General features: G+C 40.5%; 2 protein-coding genes across 3 annotated transcripts; one reads left to right on the forward strand and one right to left on the reverse strand.

Annotated features, from left to right (window-relative positions):
• The first annotated feature begins 3,423 nt into the window (after positions 1-3,423).
• On the forward strand, positions 3,424-14,610 carry LOC139292795 (collagen alpha-2(VI) chain-like). 2 transcript variants are annotated; one of them, XM_070915178.1, is made up of 28 exons: positions 3,424-3,475; positions 4,637-4,795; positions 5,971-6,581; positions 6,687-6,707; positions 6,819-6,884; positions 6,997-7,050; positions 7,151-7,195; positions 7,294-7,320; positions 7,413-7,439; positions 7,567-7,611; positions 7,709-7,762; positions 7,942-8,004; positions 8,528-8,590; positions 8,686-8,739; positions 8,846-8,881; positions 8,973-9,035; positions 9,627-9,689; positions 10,013-10,075; positions 10,198-10,260; positions 10,350-10,400; positions 10,484-10,582; positions 11,623-11,685; positions 11,801-11,836; positions 11,934-11,979; positions 12,066-12,218; positions 13,078-13,533; positions 13,623-13,661; positions 13,746-14,610. In XM_070915178.1, the coding sequence occupies exons 2-28, from the start codon at positions 4,642-4,644 to the stop codon at positions 14,345-14,347; spliced, it is 3,117 nt and encodes a 1,038-aa protein (XP_070771279.1). In that variant the 5' UTR covers positions 3,424-3,475; positions 4,637-4,641; the 3' UTR covers positions 14,348-14,610. The 2 variants fall into 2 exon arrangements, with proteins under 2 accessions (XP_070771279.1, XP_070771280.1); XM_070915179.1 differs by having other exon boundaries at positions 4,637-4,786.
• Positions 14,555-22,234, reverse strand: xrcc5 (X-ray repair complementing defective repair in Chinese hamster cells 5). The gene is made up of 21 exons (XM_070915180.1): positions 22,207-22,234; positions 21,755-21,868; positions 21,458-21,641; positions 20,487-20,535; positions 20,219-20,341; positions 19,371-19,550; positions 19,110-19,224; positions 18,673-18,811; positions 18,474-18,586; positions 18,306-18,368; positions 18,084-18,221; positions 17,902-17,989; positions 17,321-17,451; positions 16,896-17,092; positions 16,517-16,607; positions 16,288-16,357; positions 16,039-16,148; positions 15,661-15,757; positions 15,392-15,459; positions 15,232-15,306; positions 14,555-15,015 (listed from the first exon to the last, which is right to left on the reverse strand). The coding sequence occupies exons 1-21, from the start codon at positions 22,219-22,221 to the stop codon at positions 15,001-15,003; spliced, it is 2,175 nt and encodes a 724-aa protein (XP_070771281.1). The 5' UTR covers positions 22,222-22,234; the 3' UTR covers positions 14,555-15,000.
• Between the last annotated feature and the right edge of the window lie 1,997 nt (positions 22,235-24,231).

Genomic DNA, 24,231 nt, shown 5'->3' on the forward strand with positions numbered 1-24,231 from the left:
TAGAGAGAGTGTAGCCCGGGGGAAAACAATCTCAGATGGCCTGCCTCTCTCTTAATCGCTCACTTGCTCACTCAGCATCTCTTCAGAAATGCACTCCCACCCTACACACACACACACACACACACACACACACACAGGGAGCTCTACAAACAGCAGCAGCACTCTGTGAACAGGTCAATAGCAGTATCACTGCATTTCTCTAATTGAGCCCCTGATGAGGGACTTCCTGAGCTCACTGCCTTTGAACGTCGATAAACAGACAGCCTTGTGCATTAACGCATTCCTGCTGACTGTCACACAGTGTCGGAGTACAGCGTGTGACCTGATTAAAATATATCTCTCAAACTAGGGCACATGCCTCTAAATGTCCAATCCCCAAAGTGCAGTATTCCCAAATTTCCCCCAGTTGAACTCGGCTGTCTTGTTTTGTCTGTCTTGGACTATGGCTAACTGGGACCTGTTCTGAACAACATAGGATCCGCTATACCATCATATCATTCACAGATCTGACAGGGTTTTAGTCAGTAACCTTGCTTGCTATTCACACCTTCTCTATGCTTCTTCATGTCTCAAAGTTTTTTCTTTGTTTTGTTTTTGACAGTGCAGATTTTGCCGTTCACTTGAGCATCAAAGGATCATATTTTAGTGGTGATGGAGATCTGCTGTTTCCATGTATGGGTAGCTGCATCCCTAAAGTAATGTGTGCGATCAAGGAACCAGATAAACAAAGCAAATGGTTTATGTGAGGGTCAGGTCTTCTCTGCTATCCTTACATGTCCTCATCTCCAAGCTTGCAGCTAGCTTGCTCCAGATATTTTATATATATATATATGAGGATTCTCAGTTTTTTGGTGCATTCATGCACTGGTGGAAAAGTCCAACATCATGGACTTACAAGTCAGCTGCTAAAAACAATTAACTTTAAATGCTAAATCCTGAAAGTCAAATATCATCTCAAAATGAATGATTAACATGAAAATGTTAATAATTTTTTTTAGCAAATTATCTTTAGATCAACCCTAGCACTTAATGCATCCCAGTATAAAAACATACTTGATCCTTCTTAATGGTTGGGGTCCTTGGGCATCTATAGGAAAACACACAGTGAAGTTATCCACTCCAGAGTCTGTGAGGTGCCTTGCATAACATTTTCACCAAAGCATATCTGCGCCGGCTTTTAAATACTAAAGTTAAATGAAGCATAAAGTTTCAATCATCAGGACCACTGAGTGACCTCGCCACAGTTACTGTAGAGAGGACACGTCTCTGCCCTTGATTTATTTAAAAAATGAATAAAATCATGGAGGCATGAAAAGACAGGCAGATCATCTGTAATAATCTATGTACAGCGTCTGAAAGGTAAAACGTCCTTCAAGAGACAATGAAAAATTGATTTTATGATTCGTGGCAGTGAGAACTAAGCTCATGCTGCAGTGTCCAGCCAATATTCAGATTTAATAAAAGGGAACAAAAATGTAATCAAATTAAATTTGGGTTACCTTAACAAGTTAATAATAGAAATGTAAAAATGACAGTGGTATCTAAAAGTAACAGGTTATTGACGGGGCCTCTTCTTGAGTTACAGGTTGAAAATAGCTGGTCCTTTACTTAAAGGTACCTAGTGCAGTTTTTGACCACTAGTAGTAGAACAGACAGCTTCAGTCTCCTCAACCGTTTTCTCATCCAGACCCGTTTAGCCTTCTGCTTTTGTTTTGTCTCACAGCAAAGCATTACTACAGCAAGTTGTTGAACCACTTCAGTCTACTTTCCTGTGAGATCACATGAGGTGGTGCATCGCTCCCTCTGGCCCAGTAATCTTAATGATATCCTGTAGTGTGTGATGGTTATTTTAAAATCTTGTATTGTATGTGCATGATGCAACCAGATTTCAAAATTAGATGGATTTTAAAACTCGTGTTGTCCTGGCTTAAGTGGGCCCCATTTTCTTTGGGTACATTCCCGTGAGGATGCACGTGCACACGGCCGATGAGATGCACAGTCCTGCCAATGGTCTCACATTATTCCGCTGATCAGGCAGGTGGAAGGCAGCAATGTGCCTGCGACTGCTGCTTGCAAGTAGGCAAAACATGGATGTAAACAATGTAGGTTTCAATGTTTTGAGAAAGAATGTCTTTGCAAACTGTTTTATAAGCAAAGAGATTCATTGAACATGTTTGTTAGACCTCGTGGACACACACAGTGTGTGTTGGTGATTAACACTGAATGTAAACAGAAACTCTGTTTACAAGAAAACTCCGCAGGGCGCTTTTAAGTAAAACTATGAATAAAATACTCCATTATAAGTAAAAGCCCTACATTCAAAATCTTAGTAGGTACAGTAAAGAAGTACTAACAGCAAAATATTTTGCAGACAAATGTCCCTTGTCAGTATTATTTTATCCTATTTATAGATTCCTGTTGCATCAATATGTAGGTCCCATTTTACTGCCTGCTAGCTTAGGTGATAACTAACTATTTACTACTACCACTACTTAACTATTTTAAACACTGTTGGGGATCATCTATATCTATAACCAATGCATCATATTTTAAGAGATCAACATGTGTTTTGCATGTAAAATCTGTTAAGTAATGTGCACCATAATTCTACAGGCTACAGTGCCGGAGTACTTGTACTTTAGATAAATATAAAAACAATCCAAGGAGATGTATAACAGGCCAAAACCTACATTAACTCAGTTTACACTGATATGAGACAAAGAAAAGCAGCAACTCCTCACATTTGAGAAGCTGGAACTAGCAAATGTTTGGCATTTTTGCTTGTAAAATGACTAAACTGATAAATCAATTTTGTATAAAATAAAAAAAATGGCAGCAGAATAATTTTCTGTTGAAAGGCTAATCGATTAATCAAATAATCCTCTCGTAAACTGTCATTGAATTCCAACATGACAGCTCTCATGCTGTATAGTCCTGAAACATAAACAGCCTGAGTGCGCGCAGCTCTCTCCATGTAAGGATGTGCAGCAGGGGAGCTGAAGTGTTTGTAAAAGCTGCTCAGTGGAGAGATTCAGTCTGTGACTCTCACATTTATTCTGTCAAATCAGGCAGATAAATAGATTATTGCGGCGCGTTGTGTTTATTTAAAGCCACTTTATTTTTTTCCAGAATTACATCTTCTGTTTTGGAGACTGTGCCGTCCCTCTCGGCTCCAGCTGCTCTGTCAAACAGCAGACGCTGACCAAAACGTCGGCTCTCCGATGAAATACCCTTGCGCGTGCGTGCGTGCGTGCATGTGCGCGCGCGCGGAAGGGCCTCTGGCGCTGCTCGTGCGTCAGTTGAGGATAAAAACGGGCGGCTCCTCGGCCAAGACTTGACCCCGACTGACTTCGCTGATATGGGATTTTTCCGATTGAGATGATTATCTTTAGTTTACAGTCTCTGGAAATTGCTTGAGTTTCCTGACAGTCTCGAGTCGCAGCTTGGATTTAACTTTCCCCATCCTGTCGCCGCGGTGAGTCCACTTTATTTGAACTTTTCTAAAGGTTTAGTGCAATGTAGTTAGTCGTGTGTAAAGCAGCTCAACATATCAAGCAATTAGTCTTCTGTTTACCTGCACTTGACCTCACAGCTGACGTGTGTTTTTGGAAGAGAATAACTTGAAGTAAGGAGAGTGAAATAAAGTGCGTCCTAATGTGGACACCATGTGGGAGGTACTCTCTTAAAAGTCCTGCATTCAAAATATTAATTGAGTAAAAGTACAGAAGTATTAGCCGTATAAAGTGCTCATCATCCAGAATGGCCATGTTCAGAGTTGTAGATTACAGCATTAATATATAAGCAGCATATTACATTGTAGTGGAGCCAATTGGATCTACTTTATGTACTGTTGGGTAGTTTAATATGTTTCAATGCATCATTGTTTTATAAAATGTGTTTTTGATGTAATAATTCATCTCTGAAGTATAGCTAATACCTAAACTGTTAAATATGTGTAGTGGAGTAGAAGTATAAAGCAGTTTAAACAGGAAATACTCAAGTAAAGTACAAAATACCTCAAAATGATACTTAAGCACAGTCTTGACTAAATGTACTTGGTTATATTTCACCACTGTACAACAGCACAACTGTGTTGGATTTGATTTTTGATTTGGATTGTGGTCAAATCAACAGTTTAATCTGTGTTTTCTACATTTTCTGTTGGTTGATGTTGGCCTACAGGGAGGGATTTTCTGCTTTTAGTAAAAGTGATCCTCACCTACAGACAGCACACTGCTGTCCCATCAGCTCACACCAAACGGTACAACTCTTCTTTGGATGGTGGTTTCCTTACACAAAATCTTATCTAGGTCCTCTGTTGTCGTTTTTATGTTGTACCGTTCTTCACATTAAATAGTTGGGAAACCCCCGACATGGATTTCAGTTGGACTGAACAGGTGGGATTCAACAACGCAACTTTCCATTTAAATACTGTCCTCTCTTTCCACACAGTGTGGTTGTTCGCTGACATTGTTTAAAACAACGATAAACATTCTTGAGCTCTGTGGAGATGCCTTCTGTGAAGACTCACTTGTTTGACAGCTATTTCCTGCATTCAAAGGGAGTTAAAAGTAAGACTCCAACTGTCCAATTTACTCCTCTCTGTCTTGTTTTTTTGTTGTTGTTTTTTTTGCAGGAGAAATGGCGATGATTTCAGGGTTCATCTTTCTATGTGTGCTCCAAGCTGCAATCCCTCAATATGTAACCCCCCGTGGACCCAGGCCAATACCTGGGCGAGGTGACAGTCCAGGACCCACTCCACCTCATCCAACACCAAGACCTGAAGGTTGTCAGAGTGAGTTTCATTCATTTCTTTCCAGCTCAGTAGAATATGATGATAGTTATTTTCAAGAATTGAGGCCTTTTCGAGTAAGAAGTATGAAGATCCTTAACGTAACGAACCACCCTAATAATGCTCTATTATTAAGTAAAACTACACAAGTACTGGCGACAAAATGTACTTAAAGTATCAAAAGGTGGTCCTTGTAAGTGTGATTATATTATTGGATGATTATTATTGATGCATTAACATGTAAGCTGTACTTTAATGTTGTGGTTTGTCAAGGTGGAGCTAATTCTATTTGCTTTATATACTTTTTGGTAGTTTAAACTACAACAATGCATCATAATTCATAGTGATCATTTGTTTTGTATGAAAAATGTTAATCTGAAAAGTAGCATAAAATGAAAATACTCAAGTAAAGTAAAAGTACCACAAAACTGTACCAGTGGTAGTTAAGTATTTAGATCCTTAACTTAAATAAAAGTACTGATACCACATTGTAAAAATACTCTATTACAAGCAAATGTATTTAAATAAAAGGATGTAAGTAGCCTATAATCAGGGAAATGTACTTACTAAATATTAAATTATATTAAAAGCAAAAGTACAAATTGCAGAAAAATGTCCCCTGTGAGTGTTCCACTAATATATATTATATCATTAGATTATTTAGATTATCATTACTCATGCTTTAATGTGTAAGCAGCATCTTACTGTTGTAGTACGTTGAGGTGGAGCTAATGGTTAAAACATGAAAATTATTAAAAGTAAATTAAAGTGATCACAATAATAAGCAACAAATCCTCACACTTGGAACAAGTTGGAACCATTAAATGTTTTTGCATGAAAAAATACTGAAACAATCAAATAAATAAATCAAAAAAGTTGCCAATGAATATTCTGTCAATTGACTTAGCGATTAATCGACTAATCATTTCAGCTGTACTTGTATATACTGTTGGGTATTTCAGTTTATAAAGTATCATATTTTTTAAGGTTTTGTATGCAAAAAAATCTTTATTTGATTAAAGCTGTCAGATAAATGTTGTGGAGTAAAAAGTATTTGAAATGCAGTGTGGAAGAGTGGAAGAATAAAGAGAACACTCAAGTAAAGTAAAAGTACTTCAAAATTGTACTTAACAATGCACTAAAGATGTTGACATGTCTGTCGATGTTCCCTCCTCCAGCCGGGATAATTGACTGTCCCATCAAGCTGTTTTTCACCATCGACACCTCAGAGACCATCGCCTTACAGGAGTCCCCACCCGGGGCGCTGGTGGAAAAAATCAAGGAATTCACCAAGATCTTTGTCCAGAGGCTGGCTGATGAGGAATACAAGGGCCAGATCCAGATCACCTGGTCCATAGGAGGCCAGAACTTCTCCCAGGAGCAGTGGGTCTTCAGCCAGTTCACGACCAGGGAAAACTTCATCAGGAACCTCAGTGGGGTCGAATACAGGGGCAAGGGCACCTACACCGACTGCGCCCTCAAAAACATGATCCAGCAAATGACTCAGCACTACTCAGGGACAGGGGGCGCCCTCTTCTCTGTGTTCATCACTGACGGGCATGTGACAGGAAGTCCATGTGGGGGGATAAAGGCGATGTCAGAAAAGGCCCGGGAGCAGGGGATCCATATTTTCTCAGTGGCAGCATCCAAAGCCATCGATGAAATAGGGATGAGGGAGATCGCTAGCTCTCCATCTGAACTGTACCGTGATGACTACTTAGCTGTGGAGATCGTAGACGGGCGATCAAAAATACAGACCGCATCCATCGATCGTATCATAAAAGCCATGGTAATCTGAAATCTTTCTTACTTTGAATGCTCATGTTTGTATTCAGATTTAAACTGCAGTATCACTGTCAGGTACTTTTCACCTAGTGTTGTCTTCTCTTTGCAGAAATATCAAGCCTATTTACAGGTAAGACAGAACAAAACTAGCAATTAAAAAGGGGTTTTGGATACATTTCTGCTTCTAGAAATGTATTACTACATATATAATATTATTTCATTTTTGTCTTTCCTCTTGTAGTGTTATGAACACAAATGCTTTGAGACTCCTGGAATCCCTGGACCAAGAGGGCCTCCAGGTCCAAAAGTGAGTATCGAAACCCAAAATCAAAACAAATATATATATATAAATGATGTGTTATTTCTGCTTGGACCAAAGATTGTTTTGTTGACACGTCAATATTTGTGCTCATTTCTAGGGTATGAAAGGAGACAGAGGTAATGTTGGGCCAAAAGGTGGCAAGGGTAGGCAGGTAAGTAGAAATTAGCATCATTACTACACTTCTTTTGTTTCAAGTCTGTAAAAATGACATTATATCATTTTAATTCTGAATGTAATTTATTATATTACAGGGTGATCCTGGCATTGAAGGTCCCATCGGACAACCCGGTCCAAAGGTTTGCTGACGCCCGCTGATTGATGATCTTGTGTGCTGCATAGTTAACTAAGTTGTCTTTTTTATCTCAATAACATGTCCTTCTGTGCTCTGATATAGGGAGAGACTGGTTTGACAGGTGACAAGGTGAGAGATAAATCTTTATTTCCCTGCTTCTCTGTTCATCTGTCAAATTGAGTGATGTTGGGGTGAATGGCTGCTCTGCTTTACCTTGACAGGGTGAAATCGGAGCAAGTGGAGCAAAGGTAAATAACACTTTTAATGTTGCTCTTGCGTATGTGTTTCCATTTTATATTCTATTACATCCAACACTGTCAGTGTTTGCTTACTGGAGTTAATATTTCTGTCTTCACTGATGTCCAAATATTATAGGGAGTGGCAGGAGTATCTGGCAGGAATGGAACTGACGGCCAAAAGGCGAGTCTTCATACAACAAAGTGAAATGTACAGTATGCCATGACTCTAATATCTTCAGTATACTGATATGATGTCATTGTCTCTGGGAATTCTTCAGGGTAAAATTGGCCGAATTGGAGCTCCTGGTTGCAAAGGTGATCCAGGTGACAAGGTAAGTCTAGTAGTTATAGGTCAGAAAGTGTATGTTTGGTTAGATCATGACTAGGCCCAATTCTATAATCGAATCGAATCTTATTTAATCATATTTATTAGTTGAAATAATGCATGTGGCTGGAGATTCGTTTACTCGTTTACTGCACCACTGAATCATTTTGTTTTTGTCTCTAAAAGGGACCAGATGGTTACCATGGAGATGTTGGGGATACTGGGCTGCCTGGTGACGCCGGAGAAAAGGTCTGTATTCAATCAAAACTGGGATCTCTTTCTTCCCTTTAACTTATCAGCAGATAAAAACAGTGCAGCCTCATAGAGCAGCTAGCTTTGAGCTAGATGCTAACATCAGCATGCTAACGTGCTATCATTGACATGCAGGTATAATAGCGTGTATGCTAACATTTGCTTATTAGCACAAAACACAGCTGAGGCTGAGGGGAATGTCTTCAGTTTTACAGGCATTTAGTCAAAAAGCAAAGTATTTTGACAAATTAAAATCTTGTCCTGATGAGGGCTCCCCAAAGTCACCACAATTCATCCTGTGGGGGACATGAATGTCTGAACCACATGTCACAGAAATCCCTCCAAAGATTATTGAGACATTTCACTCAAAACCATAAATGTCAACCAGCTGGATCACCAAAGTCATTATGATTCATCCTCTGGGGAACATGAATGTCTGTACAAAACTTTACAGACATTTTGAATAAGCATTAGTTATGTCTTCAGTCGTGTTTGTTTGTTTGTTTGTTTGTTTGTTTAGGGTGACCCAGGCCGCCCTGGAAAGTCGGGTCCACAGGGCCCTGTCGGCGATCAAGGACCAAAGGTAACTTTTAAATTAAAACATAACAGAAAACATTAACAATGATGATTCTCCTTTTCTTCAAAACAAAATCACAGAACTGAATCTCTGTTCCTTAGGGTGAAACAGGAAATCCTGGAAATCCAGGGCCACCGGGGGAAAAGGGACCTTCGGTACAAAATTTATTCTAATTATTATAGATTACGTCTGTTATATCCCAATGTAAGTTACTGTAATGTTACAAAGCTGACTCTGAAATAACACTATTAACTCTTGCAGGGGGTTCCTGGCTCATCTGGACCAAAAGGCGAACGGGTATTTTTTTTTATTTAAAAAAGAGAATTTTGTTTTTATATATATTATATGTTATAATATGTTATGAATGATTATAAATTAATATTCACAGGGAAGGAGAGGGGATTTTGGAACAAAGGGAGGAGTTGGTCCTGTTGGGCCAAAAGGAGAAAAGGTAAGTTCAGCGCTCAGAGAAAGTTATATCATATATACTTATACATATACTCACTTTCACGTTCAGTAATGTCATTTTTATATTTCTGGTTTTGTTTTTGGAGCAGGTTTGTTGCCTTTTTAAAGAACAACCTGGAAAAGCTGCAGAAAATACTAATATAATAATAGATAATTATTATATAATACTAATCTTTATACAATTTAAATATGACTCAACTTACTGTAATGTGTTTAAAAAAAAACATGTGGAGAGGAACATGAGGGAAACAGAGCTGGTGCTAGTGATCTGTAAGTCAAATAATGACTTATTGGAAAACACTGACAAAGAGCAGTGGAGTCTTTTGACCTTGCAAGAGATTTCGACAGCGTGAGAGCCAGACGAGTTCCATGAATATCAAATCTCTCTGTGGGGTTTAACAGAGAAAGATCATAAACTCTCTGTGTTGCTATAGGGCATTCCCATAGCCACATTCTCAGGAAAGTTTCACTGAAATAGATCTCTGTTGCATCTCTGTTGACTGTGGTGTTTTGTATACGTTGGTTGATGGTTAATGTTGTGGCATGAATCCTGATACATTAATTTCTTTTCAAGGGAGAACGAGGGCCACTGGGAGATAGAGGTCGGCCAGGGGAAAACGGACTCCAGGGCTCAAAGGTGAGGGGATCACGCTGTGGGGGGATTTTGGCAGAGGGGTGACTCAACAGCTTCCTAAGAACTCAGCAAGTCCCTCCTTAGACCTCCAATACTGGAGTTTTGCCCTCATGTACTGGTGTCCTGCCAAAAATAGCCTGAGCTGAGCCTGTTATCATAAAAAAACACATTTTGCAGGGAAATTGTTCTGCAAAAGAAGAAATAAGCCTTTTTAAAATGTGTCCATTGCCAAATTCACATCAGCATGAGTAATTCTGTGTATGTGGGCTGGAGTGAAGGTGATGTCCAGTAATGATGTTCTCTCTGTTACTTTCTTTCTCTTCCAGGGAGACCAAGGACTACCAGGACCGAGGGGTCAGCCAGGAGAATCAGGGGGCCCCGGAGGAAATGTGTGTCGTTTATAACATCATATTCATCAACACTAAATGATCATTGTCTGAGCTTGTGTTTTGAGTGGATTCTTTAGAAAGTATGATTCAACTTTCACTGAAAGTTTCTTCTGTGGTTGCAGGGGACCGTGGGAAACCCTGGAGATACCGGACCAAGAGGAGACTCTGGGATACCTGGACCAAAGGTGGGTAAAACTTTTCTATTCATCACTTACACCGTAGCAACATGTAAACTACTATAACGTTCAGTGATCGATGTTATATTTTTCTAAAGGGTGACAGCGGAAGACCAGGATTCAGTTATCCTGGACCAAGAGGACCCACTGTACGGTTTTCTGTTTACCTCACGAAATACTTGCTTGCACATCCTGCATATTTGAGTCTCAAGTGGCTGTCTGATCTTTCCAGGGAGACAGAGGTGATCCAGGTAGAAGAGGCCCCAGGGGTGGCAGAGGTGAATGTGGGGCCAAAGGAGAACCTGGAGATAAAGGATCAGTAGGAGTGACTGTAAGATTAATAACACACAATGTTTTAAGTGTTCTATCAGGGACATCAGGGAAATGTAAATTAACAAAACAAGCACTGATGTTTATGTTTTAACGTAACACTAATGGTATCTAGCCGTGCAAGTAGCTTTCATTTTATTTGCCCAAGTCTTGAGACATGTCTGAGATTTCTGCCACCACTAAAATACAAGTTAATTGAATGGAATTTGGTGCACACAGCGTTGAATATTTACTTTTGAAAGCAACAACAGCGTGTCTTTCCAAAAACAATGGCTCAGGTACTCAGGATAATGCACAGGCATCACTGTGATCACTTTTCATTGGGACTCTACCTTCAGTAGAAAGTAATTCCACAGAAAACTCTTCATAGGCAGGTCTGTGAATTGTTTATGGAAAGAGATGTTGGAGATTTAAATATCAATTTTAAGTGCTTTGTCATCCACAAAATATGTTTTATGCACCTCTCTTGTATTGGGATTGAGGCAAAAATCTTTGAGATCCAGTACATCAAAACCTCAGCTGATGAAACTGAAAATATCTGCAATGCATGGTTAGATACCATTAAAGGTCAGGTGCAAATGTTTTTTTTTGTAATTTGGGTGAAATGTATTTTGCAGTGACTGACAGTGAGAAAAGACAGCATAGTAAACATAATATGCATACGTCTTGTATGAATTTAGCTGAAAAACAAGGCTGTGAAGTCACTAGAGATTGTACCAGGTGCTGTTTCTCATTTGGACACACATCAACAGTCCCAAGGGATCATGTGACACCAACTGGACCAGTGAGGTGTGACGTTTCTCGATGTCAGATATGAAAACAATAATCAGCACTTAAGCTTAAGATGTTTTGTTTAGTCATTAATAGCGCCTACGTAAAACACAATAAAAGACATTTAAAACATATTTTGGAATGAGGTAAAGACTTACGCAGAATATGCAACATTAGAGGCAGAAACCACTAAGAAAAATACTTTCAAAGAAAAGCAATATTATGCACACGCATGAGTCACTTCCATTGAAAAATATGTTTTCTGTGCAGGGGGAAGCAGGTCAGCTGGGTGCGCCAGGAGAGAGAGGACCCAGAGGAGACCCTGGATCTGATGTGAGCAACAGCACAACCACTCAAATAATGACTTGACCATGCATGCAGATTTCAGATCCAATTACATTGCTCTCTCTTTGCGTGTGTGTGTGTGTGTGTGTGTGTGTTTGTGCAGGGGGATCCAGGACCAGTGGGCGATCCTGGGCTCACTGTGAGTACACATTAAAAAGCATTACAGTTTTGAAAATACTATATTAACTATATTTACTTGGTTGTATTACGTCTCACCTGCATACCTGTGACTGCAGGACTGTGATGTCATGACGTACGTCAGGGAGACGTGCGGTTGTTGTGGTGAGCAAATATCACCACTGATCAAACACAGCTTCATTGCTTAGTATCTCTCAGCACACTGATCCTGTTCTTGTCTTTTGTCTCAGACTGTGAGAAGCGCTGTGGAGCTCTGGACATTGTATTTGTAATTGATAGCTCAGAGAGTGTCGGGCTGACTAACTTCACCCTGGAGAAGAACTTCGTTATCAACACCATCAACAGGCTGGGATCTATGGCCAACAACCCTGCGTCCCCAACCGGTACAGTCGAGCAAAAACACAGCACAGACCTCCCTGCAAATCCTTTTGCAGACACGGTTTCAAGTGACAAGCGGTAGAGGTTGCCATAAAAGATTAACCATTTCCAAAGAGTGAATCACTTAATCCACCATTGAATATACAGTTAGAGCCAAAAATATTTGGACAGCGCCGGCCCCATGTTGGTGCTGGACTCATTATTAATACTGTGACTGAAGTGACCAATCAAAAGGGTTAATATTTCAACTTCATACTGTAAACAATGTCAATTCACATTCAAAATGATGTTAGCAAGTTTTTGTTTTCATCTTCATATTAATTTCTGAAAAGCACCTCTAACTAAATTATTTCTATATTTTTTCTTATTTTCAACCAAGACCAAAACCAACAATTCATTTAGGCTACTTAAATGTATAACCTGTGTAGCCCATGCCTGTTTTGGTTTATTCCTCTGTGCCGTAGACCTCCATTGTTGTCTAAAAACTATGAAAAACACATAAATGAGCCAAACCGTTGCACTGTTCCTTCATTACAAAGAAACATGGACACTGTAGTTCATTTTGAGTCAATTCCGCATCCTGCTGCTGTAAACACTCACAACAGCACCATGTGTGTATTAATACATAACTGAAAGTAGTGCCTGACAAATACACAATTTAAACCTGTTTGAGTAACATTTGCTATTAAAAAACCCACATATTTGTGACCCAAAAATACGTGGGAAGAGGTAAGAAATTTGTATTGGTTTTGGTCTTTTCGTGGGAGTTGTTGACAATAAGAACTTAAAGAGTAATGCCAGCCTTATCAAAAACTGAACTCACAAATTTGGAAAGGCACCACTTGACATGTCTGCCTCTTGTAGGTACAAGAGTCGGAGTTGTACAATTCAGTCACAACGGGACCTTTGAGGCCATCCGTCTCGATGACCCGAACATAAACTCCATGTCTGCCTTTAAAACGGCGGTGAAAAAACTGCAGTGGATCGCTGGGGGCACCTTCACACCCTCAGCCCTCAAGTTCGCCTATGATAACCTCATCAGGGACAGCAAGAGAGCCCGAGCCAAAGTATCTGTGGTGGTGATCACAGACGGCCGCTTTGACCCGCGTGACGACGAGGATCTGCTCAAGTACCTTTGCGACGACAACAATGTGGTGGTGAATGCCATTGGGGTTGGCGATATGTTTAAAAAGGAACAGGATGATGAGATCCTGGGGTCAATAGCGTGTGGCAAGAAGGAACGTGTCACCGAGATGAAGCGCTACATTGACCTGGTGGCTGAGGACTTCATAGAAACGATGCAGACTGTGCTCTGTCCTGGTAAGCCTGTACCCGTACACACAGCAGGATGACAGTACTGGTCCTTCTGAGTATTTGTCTAACCCATGTCCATTTGATGTCCCTTCCAGAGCCGGTGATTGTGTGCCCCGATCTCCCCTGTAAAAGTGGTAGGTGTTATTTATGGACAGATTGTTTGTTGGATGTTTTAATGGAGTGCAGCTCAGTGAGATATTTGTTTACTTTCATTACAGAACCTGAAGTAGCTCCGTGTGTGCAGCGGCCGGTGGATTTGGTATTTCTACTCGATGGCTCAGAGCGCCTCGGGATGGATAACTTCCGGCATGTCCGTGAATTTGTGCAGAAGGTGGCAGACAGACTGGTACTGGCCCGGAGCAAGACTGATCGTATGCGATCCCGCTTGGCACTGATTGAGTTCGGCAAGGAAAACGAGAACCACGTTGCCTTCCCTCTCACACACAACCCTGCCACCATCGCTGACGGCATAGCGAGATTGCCTTATCTGGACTCCTCTTCAAGCGTGGGGCCTGCCATCATCCACACCATCGACAACATCTTGGGCAACGGAAATTCTCGCCAGACGAGACGCAACGCAGAGGTTTCGTTTGTTTTCATCACAGACGGCATCACTGAAAGCATCAACCTGGAGGAGGCGGTTAGTGCCATGCGTGGGGCACAGGTCGTCTCCACAGTGATAGCCACAGGAAGTGACATTGACCAAGAAGTCCTAACGAAGCTGGCATTGGGTGACCAGGACGCCATCTTTAAAGGAAAAGACCTCTCTGGTCTGTCCGGGTCCAGTTTGTTTGACCGTTTCATCCAGTGGGTATGTTAAAGAGAGACCACATGGACGTGAATATTATACTGGTGCTACTGCTGTTAATCTAGCATTTTAAACATAAGATACTGGTTAACTATGTTTCTACTATGCACTGTACAATTTGCAAATTACATCACAGCTTTGTGGTTTTCTACATTTGTCAGGAAAACTGTATTCATCTTCAATATTTTGTTATGAACAAAAACATAGTACAAGTCGAGCATTCATCAACCATTAAGCTTTAATGATTTCAGATATTAAACCTGCAGTTTGGTGGACATGGCAGTGCTGTCTTATGTTAAGTCACAAGGGGTTTCTAGTGCTCATAAATTGTGAGATATAAAGCACTCACTGTATCCAACATTACTGAAAATCATTTTAACATATAAGACATTTCAGACAAACAACATTTAAAGCCCTCGACATACATTCTAGTTTTGAAGAAAAGAGTAGTTTTTTAATGCAGTACTAGTATAAACATTAAGTCAAACAAGGTTCTGTCCAGTATGTATGCAGTTACTCAGTATCACCGGTTACAAGTATCAGGGGTCTCCAAGTGGGAGGCGGAACAATGGACGGCTGAATTGGTTTGGTCTGGCCCGGCTGAATGATTGCATTCTTCCCATTTCTCTGCATGTCCACGGCAGACTCTCCCATTGCCTCCCTTCTTACATCATGTCCAGCTGCACAGGAAGAGAAACAAAACATGTACGACTGGAGAGTTTATATGAAAATGTCTCAATAGGCCAGGCACACATCATCAGACACGCACTCTGAGGCACATCCTGCAAATATACAGGAAATGGCTTTAACATGAGTTTGGGGCAAATTAGTTAAATATTTAAAACCTGAAAAGGACTGTAATTAAAAAAAAAAAAATAAATCACAGAAACACTTACCAAGTCATCAACATCTCCTGTATCTTCAGCCGGTGGTGCAGCCACCTCCTCTTTCTTCTCCTCAGCAACCAGAAACTGGGGACAAAATAGGTTTTAGTCCCAAGATCACCTTCATTTCAAATATATATAACAGTGTCCTCAACGGCTCACACCAACTCACCTGATTAGCTTCGTTCTTGGATACGGTGCTTCCTTCAACCTCGTCCTTGCTGATCAGAGTTATTGCATCTGTCAATCAAACAGCAACAATTAAGTCCACAAACACTGAACTTCTTTAGCAGACTTATGATTCAGGCCGCAGAGCATTTTTTTAAGCATCAATCAGCTCCCATTTTGCACTCAGGAAATTATGTGGAAATTTCATCTCATCTCAGGGGAGGAATGATTTGAGAGAAATCCTGCAGCCCTGAGTAAAGAGGCTTATCGTACCTTGAACAAGCAGGTCCCAGAAGACCTCCAGCCCTCTGTTTGGGATGCTTCTTTTCAGGGACTGGAGGTAGCTGTTGTACAGATCGGCATTCCCCTGCTGAATTACCAAAGATAAGAAATATTCAAAATCCATTTATGAGTCTCTAAAAGCTCACATCAACATACAGACACTTAAGCACATACTCACACCAGAACTGGCCTCGGTTGAACTCGCGAGAAATGAAACAGACTCATTGTAATCTTCTCAAGTTGACTCATAATCTCCGTAGCAAAGCCAAAACTATGCGTTCTGATATCTCACAATTATTTCACTCTTCTAACAGAAACCCCCATATCATCATGCATTTCCCAAATGGAAGATAGTGAATGTTTATTTACCTTAACAGACTCCTCTCTAAAAGCCTGGATACAGGTGATGCTTTTCATGTAGTAGTGCGTGTTCTTGTTGCTTAGCAACTGCTCTATCCTGTGAGTCAGTTGCTGACAGACTGGGAAGGACATGGGGGTCACCACAACCAAACAAAAAGATAAACACAATTACCAGGGCTGAACATGAGTCACAATGGTTTATAACGCAACCAGAAGATTTGTTTATCAGGCCAGCTCGCCAGAAAAACTGGATCTCACCCTCTCCAAATGGAAGACTCTTCCGCTTGATCAGAGTACGGAAGTCTCGGTCTGGATTCACGCTCCCCACCTGGTTAAGAGTTTAAAATGAGTGAGGACTGAAGTGAAATGGAAATTTTAAAGTATGCCTGTTCAAACAAGTGCGGAAGTACTTTATTTGGAATAGCTGCTTTTTATCAGTGGCTATCTCTCTAGGATTATTATGCCATCCAGCTCCCCTGATTCTCACCGAAGTAACAGAGCCTTCGGCAATGTCAGCCAGTCTATACTCCTCCTCTTCTTCGTCTCCTTTTGCCTTCCTGGCATCTGGCTCCTCTGAGCTGTAAATGGAAAAAGGGGCCCGTTAGAATACTTATTATTATTACAGAATCAGAAATACTTTATTGATCCCCGGGGGGAAATTGTACAGCCAATAAAACCACCACAGACACTTATACACACGCTTATAAAACACTGCTGTAAGACTAAAAATACATAAATTACATTCCAAATGCTTTTATACAATCTTCTACATAAATATTTTGGACAGCACAAATACTTTTCACTAGATGACTAACAGCTCTGTCTGTAACATTCAAGCACCCTCCACCATACTGAATCCAACTTACTCTTTGCCAAAAATCTGAGCACTAGTCTTCAGCTTCTTTTTCTTCTCCACTTCTGTGAGAGGAAACTTCTTCTTTATCTCCTCTAGTGGAGCCTGGCAACGTTCACTAATGACATCAGGGCGCTCAAGAGCTGCCTTCAGCCATGGCTCCATGGGGGGAAGAGGGGTGCCGGGGCTGACTGCACGATGATGCAGACACTGAAAGAGGGGTTGGGTCAGGGAGGTGAGACAGACAGTGACTGAGGAAGAATATCAACAGCCTCTAGCTGGTGAAGTTCTTGTCAGACAGATGAAAGATTTTTTGTAATGTCACGGAGCTGAGAATGACACTCCTCGTCTCCTTCAAAACTTTGCCATCTGCCTCATCTCAGAATAAATAAGTAATAGGGGTGCTGTATCTCGTAAATACAAACTTTACTGCAGTACCTGGAAGTGCCTCTGGAAGGCAGGGTTGGGAATGTTGTGGACCTTGAACATGTCCTTTTGTTTTGTATTATCATCCTCCTCTACCAACATCATGGAGTCAATGAGAGAGTCCACAGCTGACAGCTGGGGGTCTAGAGGAATCACATAACACGCAAAAGTCCATTCAGTGAAGTCTTCCAACTTATTTTTCTATTTATTACATCTTATTTATTATCCAACTGTAGAGCTGCAGTGCCAGCCAGTATCAGACCTGCAGTCCTGAACCTGTGCCACTTATAAGTAAGAGCAGTGGAAGTTAAAAACTGCAAATGTAGACACACCGGTGTGCGTGAAACCTGGTGAAACAGTTTTAGAATTGCAGCAGCTTTTCCTTCCTGCACTTGAAGGGGCAGCACTGTCATGTTTACACCTGCAGCTCTAAACACTGAAGCTGCTGCTGTGATAATGATTAGAAAGCTCCCTCTTGTGGAGAATCAGCAGTCACTTATAACATCATGTGGGAGTTTGCGAGTTAGTTACAAGTCAGTTCTGTGAGGAGTTTTGTATCCAAAAAGAACATAAAAATGAGCAGAAAACAGTACCTGACGGAGTGAACTTTTTGTTTTCAAGAGAAGGAAATGTAAAGTGTCTGAGGTCTTCCATGAAGGGCAGCTGGACGTACATCAGACACTATTGAGGGTGACAGACAATTAGCTCTGTGATATTTGGCACAGATTCAGTGAATATACTTGAAAACAGCATGCTTAGGAGTGGGTGATCTCACCTCATAGTCTCGCTTGATGCACGGGAAGGCTGCTCCTACTTGAGGGTTGCTGCGCCGGTCATAGGTGTAACGTACAATGGCCACCATTTGGAGTTCATCTAGTGCTCGGATGAGAGCGGACAGCGCAACTCCTGCATGCTGCTCAGACAGAACAGTAGAAACACGAACAGGTCAGCACCAACATGTAGTCACCAGCAATGTGGTGGTTCTCTCCATCCTCACCTCATCGTCCTTGGCAGGAAACATCTTGACGACTTGAGTCCCCATGAACTGATGGCGACGTACCTGCAGACAGATGGGAAAAAGAAACAGCAGGTTTAGGTTTACATTATCTGAGATTTGTGTTACTTGAATACTTTTTAGATCACACTGGAGTAAAAAGTACAATACCATGCTCTGTTTGGTGAAGCCGAGAACAGCAAAGCACTTCCCATCATGTTTGTATTTCATCTGGTCTTGATCTACTTTGGAAAAGGGAACAATATCGCTTCCGTAACGAAAACCTGTGAACAAAAAAAGTGTTTTTTTGTGTTATTATGTAACTAAGTAAAACAACATGAAGCAATCTGGTATCAAACAACTGCCTCACCTTGGATGGTATCATCCTTCTGCACCTCTGTCTCATTGTCATCATCCAGACAGTAGACTGTCTCTCTCTTCACGTCGTCTTTTTGGGTGGTTTGAGCGTCAACTGTAGTCCACATTTTCTTCAGTCTCTCTTCTGTCACCTGGATTACAGTTTACAGGTTTTACAGTTACAAGATACACACTGGTATGTAGGATATAATCAAAAACTGTTTTTTAGTCATTTTATTCTAAGTAAACAAATAAAACAAACAAAACATCTGACTGAAATTCTCCAACACCATTTGCAGGAACCAATGAGTAGAATACATTTTTGCCACAAGGTGTCACTAATTGATCAGAACAAGAACAAAGCATCATGATTACATTGATTACATGTGGAACAGCACTGTGTAATAAGCATGTAGTACATTCATCCAGTGCACTTCACAGTAAACTCACTGCTTTGTATCCAACAATACGGATGGGCAGAGAGCTGCCAATGGTCAGCTGACAGGGCCAGGCCATGGGTCTCCTCTCAATACGTTTGAACATGCACAGCTGCTCAATTGCATTCCTACAGCGGGAGTGAAGCCATATGACATCATCCAATAAAAGCATTACATAAATACTTTTAAATGTAAAAAGAATCCTGTGATTCAGAGAGAAAACATTTAAAGAATAAGTGAGGAAATATCCATTGTTCAATAAGAGCCCTCCAACCTGAAGGAGTAAATTTCATCCAGGCCGTCTTCCTCATCCAGACTCAGCATGATGTGTTTCACCATGTCCAGACGATCCTTCTGTTCCCTGGACAGACCTTTACCCGTGCCCGGGTGGCCAGGGCCTCTTCTGTTCGCATCTCCTCCACCCTCTTCATCGTCCTCCACAGGGAAAGGCAAACTGAAAACGCATACATTTTGAGTAGAACATTGGTGGAAGGAAAGATACATAGGTACGAGTAAATGCCATGAAACTACATGCAATGAACTTTAATCCAGAGTGACTTCTAATAACTGACAGTAAGTGTGAGGAGAATCCAGAAAAGAGTGTCTTTGTATTTATACTAACATAGAAAATGTGTAGCATGCCGTTTTAAACCTATAAATGAACCAACTTTCATCAAAATACCAATTATCAGCTAAATAAAATATCTGCCACCATCAGCCTGATGTTGATGCTGCACTGTAGTGGTCCTGGATGCTGTAGTGCCCTAGGCGAGCTGTCATTCACATCTGTTATAATTTAAATGGCTGCCATTTCTATCATCATTCTATACCTTCACTGGGGCTTCTTTATCTGCAGGTGTGCTCTTGTGTATAATGGCAGCACTGGAGCATTCGGCATGTCATAATGAAATACCATTTTATTGTACGAATGGAGACTACAGCACCCTCTAGCAAAATAGCCATTAGAGCAGCAGGGAGAGCAACAAACAGCACAGCTAGAGGGACTGTTATTAGATATGAATATGATAGCTATCTATGCTATCTATCTTTTTGAGTTTGTGGTGGCCTGTGTGAAGGTAGATAGCTTTAAAATTACACTTGGTGAATGTGTCTGAGCCTTACAAAAACTGCAGGGTGATGCCAGCTTTTTTCAGGTTTTCGATGATAATGTCCAGCTGCTCTGAGCTGGCCTGAGTGTTGAGGTCAGTCAGGAGGACGATGTTGAGACGATCACACTTCTTCCCCCTGAAAAGAAACCCCAGACAAAATGTCACATCAATGAAAAACCAATAATCCCATCAGCACAATTAACATTACAATGCAGTTTAAAACTGTTTGTTTTTTTCTGTGAAGACTGAGAGTTATGTACATGATACAGGCAGCTTCTTACTTTGTTTCTGTCTGAAGGAGATCCATGCACACAACAAGAGCATCCAGCCCTGTTGAACAGCAGTTAAGGAGCGAACACATTCCCACACATCATCAATACACAAACAGAATCTGACGCATGAATAAGAGTCAAAGAGTCGGTCTTTATCCCATAACTTTCACAGAATTGTCTGCCTTTTGCAAAGCACATAGTGATAAAAACATATAAACACACCGGAGAGCACACTTTAGACAATTAAATCCAATACACTAGATATTATCTGAGTGGATCTAATCACTTGAGTCATTAAGTTACAGCTATTAGCTCTGAAATAATTATTATTAAACAGTCAACCTAAAAGTGATCATTCCCATTTTGCAAATATTCAATTTTCGTTGTTAAAAGAGTAAAAATTCTAAACATTTGTTGCTTACAGCTTCACAAACAAGAAGAGTAACTTTCTTTAGTCTATTTGATACCATCATAAGCTGAATGTTTTAGGTCGGTCAGATTAAAGAGCTTAAAACACTACACAGCCCTAAGATATATGCAGGGTTATTGTTAATGTTATCAATTGTTAATGAATCCTTTCATGTGTTTTACAAATGAATGTGAAATGAAAGCCATGGAACTTATGTAACATAGCCTGGGGGGATGAATGTTATTGATAAAATGCTCTTTCAATATATTTTGTCATATAATACATTTTCTGGGAAAACTATTAAGACATTGTTAATGGATAAAACAATTCAACAGGAATGTCTGTTTTGGCTTATCCAGAAAATTAAATATATGACAAAACAAGGTACTTAATCACATTAATCCATAAATAATAAGCACCTTAAGGTGGGTCTGACAAAAGTTATCTCAATATTATCTGTGCCAATTCTTCCACAGTAATGTGAAAAGTGTCATTAGTTGTAGGCTTAAAACTTATATACCTTAACAGAGAGTTAAGAGGTGCTGATAAAAAGCATCGAGCAAAAGGATACAATCAGCCTGCTGACCCTCTGGATGAATCTGATTCTCTATTTCCTCCAGGAGCTCAAAATCAGGCACCATAAGGTGACGATGCACTGTGATGTTCTGGTACTGGCCATCTTGGTCCAGTGAGTTCTTGGTGGAGTCCGTGCCAAACAGAACTAAAGCTAGTTCATCCTTGGTCTCTGCAAACACCTGTCAAAAGACAAAAAGGCATTTTCAGTGTCTGTCAAAGGTGTGTGTCCTTGGCACACACCTAAGCTCAGTTTGCTTCTTGTTTCTTTTCTAAATGTGCAGTAGACGTTTACCTGGCGCTGGACAAACTTCTGGATGACTTTTTTGGCAAGTTCAAAGGGAGGCTCTTCACCGGGGGCAGAGTTGGACATGGAGAATCCAACATCCATACACAACACCAATGCTGACTACAGGAATCAAACAAGCCACTTGTTTTGATCAACACATCAGAGTTGACGTGCTTTGAACACAGACACAGACAAGAACGCATTTTGATTTTTCGAAAGGTATTATTGTTGTTCTCCTGCTGTTAAAACCAGTACAGACATCCAATAGGGGGTGTGACAACGTTTGCTGTAGTCTCAACATGTCCCAACCTGTCGCTGAAGTTAAACGTATGAAACTCAATGAAAGGGAACAATTTGTTTCTAACGTTTGGAAACCGCCCATTTAAAACTACGAACAATAGCTAACAAAGCTGTACAAAAGGGCAATTCATTTCTTTAAGAAGTGTAAAATAACTTACTTTGGCCCCTGCCATCTCCTTTTTTCCCTCTTCCACAGACAGTGTCACACTGTTATGGCACCGGCGAGAAACAGTGAAAGGAAGAGGAACTAAGTTCCTGTTTAGAGGGATAATTCCGCAGTTATCTTAGCGAGCTTCACACGATCTATTACTGTTGGTTGATCGCCGCAAGTTACGAAAAATCTGTTTAACGAAACATACTGGACTTGTATCAAGCCGTGATAATATCATCCGTGGTGTTCTTGAGCTTGAGACGAGCCTGTGAAATGAAATGCAAAAATCAAATGTAGGTCAAACGCCCCCCAGCGTTTCATACGACACTGTGCACAGAGGGACACTATGGCGTCATTTCACGGCTGTAGCCAGGGTTTCAGAAACCTTACTGTCCTCAATCATACAGTGGCCATGGCCCTGGCTTATTTGTGTGGTTTTCACACATTGACTGTCTTCTGTGTTTTAAACTTAAATTGTTCTAACATAAGTTTAATAAATCAGACAATAAAAGAGGGCAGTACAAGTTAGTAAATGTGTGTTGGCCCTGACAGTGCTTTTCTGTAACGTACTGTTTTTGGCTTTGGGGCGTATAGATTTTCTTCAGTAAGCACCCGAGTGTAACACCAGGGTGCCAATAATCAGATCTCAAAGCACCCAGAGAACCAGAGAGCCATCTGCATCTTTGTGCACCATGCAGGGATATATGCTGACTTGTTTTTCTAAGACACATCACAAACCACACAGAGAACAGTGACCTGCTGTGCATTGCTCTTTAATAACACAAAACAAGATGTTGTTTTCTCTTCCACCATATAGATGTAAAAATGAACACATAGTTGCGATGTAATGATATAACACTGTATTTCATGTGTGTGATTCTTTACTTTGCACAACATGGACGGCTGTGTATTTCAATCAGTCAATGATAGCTGTTGTCATTGCCAGAGTTTAAAACAGCCTAGCTACAACAATTTCAGGCAGAGTTTTAGACTTAAATATTTAAAATAAATTAAAATCAACATAAGAGTATTACTGTATGGAAATGTAACAGGAATGCAAAATTGCAGAGAACTTCATTTTACTCGTGTGTGGACCAAAACTGTGTTGATGGTGCCTTAAACATATGAAAATGTCACTATAAATACATAGAAATGTCTGATTTGTCAGCTTGTCCTGACTATGGCTTCATATCATGGCTGTTAAGGGGCCCTGGAGCAAAAATGAGCTGTGGGCCTCTACTGATCCTTCTTTATGCCTCTCTCTGTACATTGTTTATGTACTCCTACATAAACCTACATGTACACATCAAGTACAGAGCACACAGCAGACTTCACATGGCAACGTCATTATAATTAGCCTAGATGCCCAGAAAGCAGCAAGTACTCATATGTTGGGGTATGTCTTGATGAAACACAAATCTTTTTAGGAATATGAACCATGTATGCACAATATCATCCTGAATAATCCAGGCATTAAAAAGGACAAGGCTGGTAATATTCTATATTTTTCTTATTGTCTTATTGAAAAAAATCCATGAAAAGACCTAAATCAACACTTCCTGTGTATTCAAAGCCTGGTGTAGTTTATTACTCTGAGCAGCAGACTTTAATTGTTCTCCAAAAATAATAAAGTCAAAACACATCAATGAGCCACAGTGAGTTACACTGGGTGACATGTTCTTTCATTACCATGAACACACACTCGAGTGTATTTTGAGTAAATCCCACACACATGCAGAAGATACTCACTAGAGCACCAAATGTGTATTAATCCGCAACTGAAAATAGTCCCCAAAAATGTACTATTTACTCCTGTCTGAGTAACATTTGTTTAAAAGGAAAGCAATGCAAAAAAATCTGTGACCTAATTAGGAACCAATGGGTTTGGGATTGAGTGCCACAGACAGGATAGGAAAGTCTGAATTGTATGAGAGATGGACTAACACATTGTTGGTTTTGGTCTTTTCATGGGATTTGTTGACAATAGGAAACATACAGTATAAAGTAACACAAGCCTTATGCATTAAAAACT

Source organism: Enoplosus armatus, chromosome 11, assembly GCF_043641665.1.
Source record: "Enoplosus armatus isolate fEnoArm2 chromosome 11, fEnoArm2.hap1, whole genome shotgun sequence".
Taxonomy (NCBI): Eukaryota; Metazoa; Chordata; class Actinopteri; order Centrarchiformes; family Enoplosidae; genus Enoplosus; species Enoplosus armatus.